Below are 11,648 nucleotides of genomic sequence, written 5' to 3'. Positions count from 1 at the left end.
GCGTGGTGGCGGGCGCCTGCAGTCCCAGCAACTGGGGAGGCTGAGGCAGGAGAATGGCATGAACCCGGGAGGCAGAGCTTGTAGTGAGCCGAGATCCTGCCACGGCACTCCAGCCTGGGCGACAGAGCGAGACTCCATCCCCCCCCAAAAAAAAAAAAAAAAAAATACAGATTCCTCTTAGTTACTAAGCCTACAGCAAAATAACATTTTTTCGGTACAGCATTTCCCAGTAAGCAGTGTCACTGCTTTATTTATAAGCCTTTTAAATTCAAAATAGATAAGTAAACCCAACACCAACTCTGTGGCTGAAATACCGCTTTTTATAAATTACAAGTTTCTTACAACTAAGTTCCCTTATGGGCATACTCACTTTTTCAGAAAAAAATACCTACCAGGCAGTGAGATGCTTCACCTTAATGTCTTAAACCAACTTTTTAAGCTGTGGGTAGGCGCTTAAAAGAATGGGTTTTTCTTTCCCCCAAGCTGCCGCTTGATTCTTCTTAATGTTTTCTATAGACTAATGACCCAAGTGGTGGCTGCATTTCCAAATCTTTATGTCTTTGTTTTTCTAAGATTGTTGAGCCACTCATCCAGAAGGCAGGGAAACCATTAATGTCCGGCTTCTGGACACATCTCTTATGAAGTGTGAAGCAGAGTTCACTCAGGAAGTTCCCAAAGAACTGAATTTTGGCCCAAAGAGAGTTTATGAAATGAATAGAGAAACAAGATGTCTCCTCCCAGTCTTGGGTATCTGTGGGCATCCATTTTAATACCTGGTTTCTTCAGAATTAGCCTGTGACACTTTTCTGTATTTCTGAAATATTTTTCTAGCATGTGCTTCTCTCTAAAAGACCTGGTTTGTAGTAACTGTGTTTGTTTTTTGTTTGTTTTTGAGACGAAATCTCACTCTGTCACCAGGCTGGAGTGCAGTGGTGTGATCTTGGCTCACTGCAACCTCCGTCTCCCAGGTTCAAGCGATTCTCCTGCCTCAGCCTCCTGGGACTACAGGCAGGTGCCACTATGCCCAGCTAATTTTTTGTATTTTTAGTAGAGATGGGGTTTCACCATGTTGGCCAGGCTGTTCTTGATCTCTTGACCCCTCGTAATCTGCCCTCCTCAGCCTCCCAAAGTGTTGGGATTACAGGTGTGGGCTGCCGCGCCCAGCATGTAGTAATTGTTTTAAAGGAAGCAAGTGTTAAAGAATTTGCCGATTTTAAGCCACCACAAAAAGATGGTTTAAAATAATTTAGCAATACAATTTGGACGAAAAATAATTGATTTGGTCTTAATTTATATCAGAAGTGACTTCTAAGTCTGTAGTTGGCTTCACAATAGTCAGATTATTAGCAGAGCAGAGAGGGCAGGGGACATCACAGTCACTGCTTCATAGTGAGCAGCAATTCTATTTTGAGTTATGATAAGGCCGAGAAGTTTTTTTCAAAATACTTTTCATTTTTGGCCCCAGTTATTCTTTGGTACTTTATATAGAATATTTTGAGACTTCTAAGTTAGAGTAACATACCCAGTTTGAAAATTTCTAGGGGTTACTGTTTGATTTTGGTAGATTTCACTCTCTCCTTTTATTTCCCATTTTTTGTAGTTAACGTTGATTTTGGATTAGAGTAATAAATGAGGCAACATTTTATTACATTTGGATTAGTTGACTTGCCATTTACAGATGATATTAGTATTACAGAGTAACAGCCTTTATTAATTAGAAAACTGGATTTGCATATATTAAATTTTGATTCCTGGTGCGTTGCCTTTTGTTTTTGCTATTTTGGGTTTTAGAACTTGATATTCTGTGAAATTGTGTTAGATTTGGATTATTGATAAATTTTTATGATATTATGAGAAGCATTTATGATCTCATTAGAAACCATACATATTCTCAATTGCCCAAGTTTTACTGATTTTATTTTCTCATTAAAGACAAGCTTTTGTTTTAAGGAACTTGGGAAAGTTGATCTATCTAATTTAATGTATGAGGCCATTAAAATAATTTTTCAGTTCCCTTACACACATACAGGCTTTTCGTTTTTTCAAAAGGATCCTCTTTAAAGTCTGTAACAGTTAACATTTGTGAGTGCCTTTGCCCAGGTGTGTTGCAGGCACGGGTGGAGTGGGGGCATGTGTTGGTCGAGTCACATATCATTACTGTATTTAGTTTGGGAAGTATACAGAAACTTAAGGTTTTTGGTTTTTGTTTGTTTGGTTTTTTTTAAGAATACCATAGCAGTAGGCAGGACAGTTGCAATTCAACAAAAACCTTTTTACCCTGGCACTCAAAACTGTGTAATGATGATGAACTGGTAAGCATTTTTCTGTTTTCAGATGTTCAACATCAAAAGGAGAAAAGAACACTTGATTTAAAAATAATTGATTGCTATTGTTTCTCTGATTTTCAACTTGAAGTTCATTGCTGAACTGTTTTTTAAAAGTCTTATCAGAATTACGCCAGATTAGACTCATAGTCAAAATGTCCTGTTAAAAACTGGGAAGGTCAGAGAGTACTTATTTTGCCTGCCTGCTTTAAGTATTCAAAGTATAGTAGATACGTGCCCGGCTCAGTGGCTCACACCTGTAATCCCAGCACTTTGGGATGCCAAGGTGGGAGGATGGCTTGAGTCCAGGAGTTTGTGACCAGCCTGGGCAACATAGTGAGACCTAGTCTCTACAAAAAAAAATTTTTTTAATTAGTTGGGCATAGTGGCGCACTCCTGGAGTCCCATCCTCTTGGGAAGCTGAGGCGAGAGGATCACTTGAGCCCAGAAGGTTGAGGCTATGGTGAACCGTGAGTGCACTGCAGTCATGAACCATGAGTGCACTGCACTGCACTCCAGCCTGCACGACAGAGCAAGACTCTGTCTTAAAAAAAGGATGGATGGATGGATGGATAAGTCGAGCCATATGCACATGCAAGCGTGTGTGTCTGTGTGTGTACACACTAGATGAGGATACCTGTGCACCTTTTTTGTCAGATGGGTAGGGTTTATGATCCTGTCATCAGTGGAATTAGTAAATATTACAAGTTGTACGTGTTTTGACTTTGACTTAAATTTTTTTTTCCAATAGAAACTATGTTCCAACTTCCTGTCAACAATCTTGGCAGTTTAAGAAAAGCCCGGAAAACTGTGAAAAAAATACTTAGTGACATTGGGTTGGAATACTGTAAAGAACATATAGAAGTAAGTAGCATGTCATTTTTAAATTTTAACATGACTCAGCTTCTGATCCATTACTTTGTGTCAGTGGCCATGATGGCTAAATCTTAGATGTGATTCTGAATTTCAGCCACAGCAGTAGCTCATGAAAGCATTCTCAACAGCGTAACTTGTGCCTTTCTCCCTAAAATGGGCTTTTTCATTTTTGCATCCTGAAGCAAAAGGCTACCATTGAGGACTTAAGCATGTCAGGCATTGAACTAGGTGTCGTAAAGTTGTCTATACGTTTAATCCTTAGAACAACCATGGAGGCGGGAGGCAGTGTAGCAATTCTTATCTACACTTTACAGATGAAGAACCAATAAATAGGCCCAGCCTTGCAGCTGAGAAAGTGGCAGTGTCTGTGGGACTCAAAGCCTGTTCTCATTCTGATACGCTTGAATGTTCTGGTTGACCTTCTAATTGTTGAGGCATGCTTGTGTGGGTGCTTGTCGTCTCTTTCCTTAGGATTTGAGCATTTGTTGCCCCTTTTGACCCATCATAGACTATTACTTTCCCCCTTGTATAACAGTTTGGGCTTTATCAACTGTTTTTCAAGCTGTTTTATTCTATGAGCTTTATAACAGCCCTGTGGGATAGCCATACAGTGGTCTCCTCCTTTTCAACATCTCACTGTTTCAGGTCTTAACGGTTTGTTGGTCAAAGTCCCTGAATGAAAAGAAATGTTTGAAGCTGTTTCCCCTACTAACCTTTAAGTTCTAGCTGGCTAGGGACCATAGCTACCTTGTTTATCCATTTAGCCCCAGCACCTAGCACAATGTTTTGCACATAATAGGTGGTCAGTAAATGTTTGAATGGAATTGGAAGTAAAAAAGCAAATTCATTCATGCAACAGGTTTTCTTATTTTGAGTTCCACTAATAACACTTGAAGAGTATGTCATGGAAACTGAAGCTGCTCAAAAGTCGACTTCTCTAGTTATGTTGTTCCAAGTGTGGAAGTAGCCCGTCTCCAACCCCAAAGTTCAGGTAGATCTGCCCAAATGAAACAGTCCATTCACTTTGCACTCTGTGGGGTCATCTTCATAGAAATAATTCCAACATCACAGTACATTTTCTATCATGCATTTGATTTGTTCCTCCTATGATTATTTATGTGTAGACTTCATTTTCCACCTTGAACTGTGAACTTTTTAGGAACAAGTGGGATTTTACCCTAAGACTTTCAATCTTCCTAGTCTGGAGGGAAGTGGACCATTAAATTTTTTCATGAGAGTATAAATTTAACATCATACTGCTTAACTTTCTTTGAATAGCTTTCTTTCTGCCTTTTTGCGTTTGAAATTTCTGAGTTTTCTTTCTGATCTGATCTCCTGCCCCCTTCCCTCAAAAAACTTTTTTTTTTTTTTTGCACAGAACCAGAAATCGTATCTGCAGTGCTATAAGCAAACATTGCTATTTTAGACGTGATTCCAGTACTGTAACTGACAAGTTACAGTACTCTAATGAAAAGTGCTTTGATATTAGTGTGTGGCTGAATTTTTTTACTTAATTAGAACTTCCAGCAGTTTCCTTGGAAACCTGGCTGACCGTCAGGAAAGTGGTTGGTTAATATAAAATGTAGACTGCAACTTCCATATGCCTTTTTATATTTAAGAGCCTCATCACTCCTAGTTTAAGTCCTTATTGACGTTGGTTTTCCTGTGCCTCTCCCCATCTTAGTTAAGAGGTGGGATTTACATGTAAGATGAGGTTAGCATTTATACCACTATGTTTTCGTAAACTTCTTTCACTGTTTTCTAGGATTTTAAACAATTTGAACCTAATGACTTTTATTTGAAAAACACTACATGGGAGGATGTAGGCCTGTGGGATCCTTCACTTACGAAAAACCAGGTAAGTGGCACAGGAGGCCTCAGGTGGCAGCTGCTTGGTGTAGTGGCACAGGAGGCCTCCTCAGATGGCAGCTGCTTGGTGTGGTGGCACAGGAGGCCTCAGATGGCAGCTGCTTGGTGTACTCCTCTCAGCCCTAGGCAATGCAGTGATTGTGGGCAAATGCCAAACATCGAAAGTGTCAAAATTGCATTTCATATTTTCCCGACCAGTGGGAAGACTAAGAAAAACTTTTTGTTTGTGGTTTTTTGTCATTGGACTGAAACTTGAGGTGTAAGAAGAAAAGGAAATTTTGTTACTTAAAAGTTACGAAGCCTGCTGTATCCCACCATTTCCCCGAAAAGTGCTCTGGCTCTGTTTTTCTGCATCTGTGTTGCTATTCTTGTTTTTTTCTGCACAGAAAAAGACAAGACCCTTCCTTATATTTAAGCTTTTTTAATTTCTCTATGTTAATGGCACCCAACTTCTATGGGAGGCCTTGGGGAGGTGACTCTGTAGGATGTCAGTGACAGAGAAAACTTTTTACAAATTGACATTAAAAACAATATTAGCAGTGCCAGCAGGTGTCAGTAGATGATGATGATGTCATACAGATAGAGGGAGGTATAGGTGGTATTTCCTTTTGCATAGAGGTAATTGTCAATTTAATTTTTACCATTACTTATTTTAGGAGTGATTCTCATTCTGCATTAATAATCTGTTCATCTATTGGAACATACTTTTCAGGAAATTAGTACTTTTAAACTTTACCTCAGATATTTGACTTTTTTTTTTTAAATACCCCAGGCAGAGGTACTAACCAGCAGTCTTAGAATGAGAATGCTTTCCAGTGGGACACAGCATTTATTTCAGTTTTATCAATCTGAAAGCCTCATAGCTGAATACTCAAGAAGAGTTGAGCTTTGAGGAGAAGCAGAGTATTTCATCTTGGTTCAAACCAGTATCTGAAACAAAGTAGGTTTCTAGGGAGAAAAGATGTCTCGCCAAGCATGTGTCGGTTCACCTGTCTTCATCGAAGGACTGACTGCATAAGTGTTAACAATCATAATTCTGAAAGTTACTCTTTGATATCAGTATATTCTATAATGTATTATTGGCTTTTAAATACCACACCCTCCTCACAGTCTATAGGACATTTTTATTTAACTTCTTGATTTGAATCAAAGCAGCTGTTACTTCATTAGCTCTTTTGAAGCATTCTTGGTTGAGAAGGAACAGCAAGGCTTACAGAAGAAAAGCCAGCTTTTCAGACCAGTCTTTCTTCTGATCAGCACTGAATCTAAGACTATACTGTACTTTAATCAGAGAAAAAAATGGAGATTTGCCTTTTTTCTATGAAAATTTATCCATAAAGGGGAAAGGAACAAAAGATACAGCTTTATCTCTTGTAATTGTGTAATTGCACTAAAACATTCTGGACCCTGAATTTTACCGAAGTCATTTGCCACATAACGACATTTTGGTCAGTGACGGACTACATCTACAACAGTGGTCCCATAAGAATATAATGGAGTTGAAAAATTTACTACCTAATGACATCATAGCGCAACATATGACTCATGTTTGTAGTGATGCTAGGTGTAAACACACCTGTGCTGCCAGTCATATAGAAGTATAGCACATACAGTTATTTACAGCACATAATACCATCATGCATTGCTTAATGATGGGATGCCATCTGAGAAATGCCTTGTTAGGTGATGTCATTGTTGTACAAAGATCATAAAGGGTACTTACACAGACCTAGGTGGTATAGCCTGGTATACCCCTACGCTACGTGGTGTGGCCTGTTGCTGCTAGGCTACCAACTTGAACAGCATGTTACTATACTGAATACCCTAAGAGTGATTAACACAATGGTAAGTATTTGTGTTTCTAAACATCGTGAAGCATAGAAAAGGTGCAGTAAAAATACAGTATAAAAGATAAAAATTGGTACACCTGTATTGGGCACTTGCGGGAATGGGAACTTCCTCTGCTCTGAGTGGTGAGTGAATATGAAGGGACATTATTGTACACCACTGTAGACTTTATAAACACACTTAGGCTACATAAAAAATAAAACTTGATATTTTTAACTTTTCAATCTTGTGTAATAACACTTAGCTTAAAACACAAACACGGCAACCTGCTTGGGTCCCCCTTCCACACTGTGAAAGCTTTGCCCTTTTGCTCTTCACGGGGAGCACTGCTGCCGCTCAAAAATAAAAAAAAATTGTACAGCTATATAAACACATTTTGTCTTCATATACTTACAAACTTTTTACTAGTCTTAAACTTTTTTTTTAACTTTTGAACTGTTAAAAACTAAGACACAAACACATAATTAGCCTAGGCCTACACAGGGTCAAGATCAATGGTATTACCATTGCCACCTTCACATCTTGTCCCACTGGAAGGTTTTCAGGAGCAGTAACACACATGGAGCCATCATCTCCTGTGATGGCAGTGTCGTCTTCTGGATACCTCCTGAAGGACCTGGCTGAAGCTGTTTTAGAGTTAACCTTAAAAAAAAAAAATAAGAGGTGGTACACTCAAATAATGATTAAAAACTCATTGCCAGCCGGGCTTGGGGCTCATGCCTGTCTTCCCAGCACTTTGGGAGGCTGAGGCGGGTGGATCACCTGAGGTCAGGAGTTCGAGACCAGCCTGGCCAACATGGTGAAACCCCAGCTCTACTAAAAACACAAAAATTCGCCGGGCGGGCAGATGCTTGTAATCCGAGCTACTCGGGGTTGGAAGGGGTTAGGGGCGGCGGGACAGGAGAATCGCTTGAACCCGGGAGGTGTAGGTTGCAGTGAGCTGAGATCGTGCCATTGCAGTCCAGCCTGGGGGACAAAAGCAAGACTCCATCTCAAAAAAAAAAAAACCTCATTACCCAAATCCTTGCATATTTAAGTCCCACAGTTGGTCCTGTGGAACCTGCAGGCACCAAAAGCTAGCTCTCTGTATAGGAGATTTGAGCTTCCCAAGAGTATTGTATCTTTGATCTGATCTGCATTTGTTAGAAAGCTCCACATGTAAGCAGTTCAAAGCCATGTTGAAGAGCCAACTATATAGTGAATGCTGCGCGACAGAAGTTTTTCGGCCCATTATAGTCCTGGGGCGCGTAGTTGCATGTGCGGTCCGCACCAGACGGACACACCCGCGCATGGCTGCTTGATGATGGCAGCTAAAACCTGTTACCAAAAACTGTATTTATGTATTTACTATGTATACTTTGTATTATTTTAGAGTGTACTTCTACTTTTTAAAACAGCTTTTCATGGTAAACTAGTAGCAGCCTCATATAGCTCGTGTTTACTACGTCTCTTGATGGCATCATATTCTTGTGCTTGGTTTAATCTCATGGTATTTTGTTCATCATGGCCCCTAAGCATACAAAATCCATAATGTTGCCAGTCAGGGGCCATGTTGAGTGACCTGGAAACAGAAGTGATTAAGGACTACGAAGGTGGAGAATCAGTGATGGTTATTTCTTGCCAGTCAGGCATGTCCCATTTTACCATAGCTACGATCTTGGAAGAACAAGAGCAAAGTGACAGAAGCTGTTAAAGCATCTGCTTCATTGAAGGCAATGAGACTAACAAAAATTAAAGAAGGACCTTTATCAGACACAGAGAAGCTTCTGATGACCTGGAGTGAAGAGCAGACACAGGTGCACACGGTGCTGTGTACCTCTCCGCACCATGATGATCACAGAGCAGAGCAAAAACTGTGTGTGTGGTGTTGAAAGAAAAGGCTGGACATGGCTGTGATGTTGAATTTACTGCTAGTTCTGGGTGGTTTAAACAATTATAAAAAGAATAGTTTCATTACATAATGGGAAAGTGGTGAGTTTGTGAGTGCTGATGTGAAGGCAGCTGAAGAATTTTGGGAAACTCTAGATAAGCTGAGTCTGGAGGAAAATCACTTGCCAGAGCAAATTTTAAGTATGGATGAAACCTTTCTATTCCGGAAACAAATGCCTGAAAGCACTTTCATCCATAAGGAGACCAAAGCAACGCCAGACTTCAAGGCTTTTAAGGACTGGATGACAGTCTTGCTTGGGGGCAATGTTGCAGGCCACAAATTGAAACCCTTTGTGATTTGGCACAGTGAGAACCCTAGGGGCTTCAAGCATATCAATATACACACACTTGGCCAGTGCATTGCAGGAGACATAAGTCATGGGTGACCCAGCTCCTCTTTCAAGATGCTGTCCTGAATTGATATGCCCACAAAATTGAGAAGTAGTATTGAGAGAATAACATACCCTTCAAGCTTTTGCTTATTGTCGATAATAAGCAGATGCCTCCTTTAAGTGGCATTTTTCATCCCGGTATCAAACACCACCTCTTTGATCCAACTGATGGAGTTACAGCAGCTTTTAAGGCCTACTATCTGAGAAAGGCCTTTGTCCTGTCATCACAGCTGAGGAAGACACTGAGAAGATTCTGATACAATTCTGAAAGGATTACAATATCTTTGACTACATTAAGAATCTTGCTTGGGCTTGGGGTGATGTCATCAAGGAGTGTATGAATGACATCTGGAAGAATACACTCAAGAGGTTTGTCCATGACTTAAAAGGATTTGCATAAATCACAAAGTCTGTGGTTGAGATGGCAAACAACTTTAACCTGGGTGTGGATGAGGACGATATAGAAGAGCTCCTAGAGGTGGTTCCTGAGGAATTGACTAGTGAGGAGCTATGGGAACTGGAACAAGAACGCATAGGTGAAGAGGAAAGAGAAAAGGAAACCGCAGGAAAAGCAAAAGAAGAACCCTCAAGAAAATTCAGAGTGAAGGATTTAGCAGTGCAGACCTCAGCAAGCTCCTTAAGTTTGAAAACACGTGGCTGGGTGTGGTGGCTCGCACTTGTAATCCCAGCATTTTGGGAGTCTGAGGCAGGTGGATCATCTGAGGTTAGGAGTTTGAGACCAGCCTGGCTGACATGGTGAAACCCTGTCTCTGCTAAAAATACAAAAAAATTAGCCGGACGTGGTGGTGGGCGCCTGTAATCCCAGCTACTGGGGAGGCTGAGGTTGCAGGGAGCCGAGATCGTGCCATTGCACTCCAGCTTGGGTGACAAGAGAAAAAAAACTCCGTCTCAAGCAACAACAACAAAGTTTGAAAACATGGATCTCAATACCAAAAGGCTTTCGTTAATAGAGAAGAATATTCATGGTTCATTATCTGCTTACAAGCAAATCTATGATGAAAAAAGGAAACAAACACCTTGGACTTACTCCTGGTAAGTGTGACACTTCCTCAAGAAGAGCCTAAGGCAGGTCCTTCCACAGTTATCCAGAAGAAGGCATTGTTACCATGGGAGGTGGCAGTTCCATATGTGTTACTGTTCCTGAAGACCCTCCAGTGGGACAAGATGTGAAGGTGGAAGGTAGTGATACTGTTGATCCTCATTCTCTCTAGGCCTAGACTAATGTATGTGTTTGTGTCTTCGTTTTTAAGAAGAAAATTTTTTTTAAAGTTTTTGGGTTTTTTGGTTTTTTGTTTTTGTTTTTTTGAGACAGAGTCTTGCTCTTATCGCCCAGGCTGGAATGCAGTGACACGATCTCAGCTCATTGCAACTTCAGCCTCCCAAGTAACTGGAATTACAGGCACCCGCCACCACGTCCGGTTAATTTTTTGTATTTTTAGTAGAGATGGGGTTTCGCCATGTTGGCCAGGCTGGTGTCGAACTCCTGACCTTGTGATCCATACCTGCCTTGGCCTCCCAAAGTGCTGGGAAAGTTTAAAAAAAAAAAAAAAAAAAAAAAAAAAAATTTTTTTTAAAGCTTATAGAATAGGTATATGAAGGTAGAAAATATTTTTGTACAGCTGTACAATGTGTGTTGTTTTGTTTTGTTTTTGAGATGGAGTCTTGCTATGTTACCCAGGCTAGAGTGCTGTGCTCTGATCTTGGCTCACTGCAACCTCCGCCTCCTGGTGATTCTCCTGCCTCAGCCTCCCGAGTAGCTGGGATTACAGGTGCCTGCCACCACACCTGGCTATTTTTTGTATTTTCAGTAAAGATAGGGTTTCACCATGTTGGTCAGGCTGGTCTCAAACTCCTGACCTCAGGTAATCCACCCGCCTGGGCCTCCCAAAGTACTGGGATTACAGGCGTGAACCACTGTGCCCAGCCAATCTGTTTGTGTTTTAAGCTAAGTATTACAAAAGAGTAAAAAAGTTAAAAATTGGAAAGCGTATAAACCACAGCAAGCTGAGGTTATTCAAGAAAAAATATTTTTTAGGGCTGGACACAGTGGCTTGCAATCCCACCACTTTGGGAAGCCAAGGCAGGAGGATTGCTCAAGCCCAGGAGTTCAAGGCTAGCCTGGACAACAGTGAGACCTCAAGCCCAGGAGTTCAAGGCTAGCCTGGACAACAGTGAGACCCTATCTCTACAGAATTTACCCTAGTGTGGTGGCACACACCTGTAGTCCCCAGGACTGAGGTGGAGGTGGGAGGATCGCGTGAGCCCAAGAGGTTGAGACTGCAGTCAGCCGATTGTGCCACTGCACTCCAGCCTGAGCAACAGAGTAAGACTTTGTCTCAAAAAAATTGTTTTGTTTTTAGTAAATTTGTGTAGCTTAAGTGTTCATAAA

General features: G+C 40.9%; 1 protein-coding gene across 3 annotated transcripts in view; it reads left to right on the top strand.

Moving 5' to 3' along the window:
* The window catches only part of ADNP (activity dependent neuroprotector homeobox), a 44,307-nt gene that overhangs the window by 26,144 nt on the left and 6,515 nt on the right, over positions 1–11,648 (top strand). For 2 of the 3 annotated variants that reach the window (XM_030913893.1, XM_030913892.1), the window contains 2 exons: positions 3,076–3,188; positions 4,966–5,058. In XM_030913893.1, the coding sequence (XP_030769753.1) occupies positions 3,081–3,188; positions 4,966–5,058 (201 nt within the window). In that variant the 5' untranslated portion in view covers positions 3,076–3,080. The remainder of the gene's footprint in view (positions 1–3,075; positions 3,189–4,965; positions 5,059–11,648) is intronic. The other variant, XM_030913894.1, reaches the window with a different exon arrangement.

This window comes from Rhinopithecus roxellana, chromosome 13 (genome assembly GCF_007565055.1).
Source record: "Rhinopithecus roxellana isolate Shanxi Qingling chromosome 13, ASM756505v1, whole genome shotgun sequence".
NCBI classification, from domain to species: Eukaryota; Metazoa; Chordata; class Mammalia; order Primates; family Cercopithecidae; genus Rhinopithecus; species Rhinopithecus roxellana.
The sequence above is the reverse complement of the archived record's forward strand: the minus strand, read 5'-3'. Positions and strand labels throughout refer to the sequence as shown.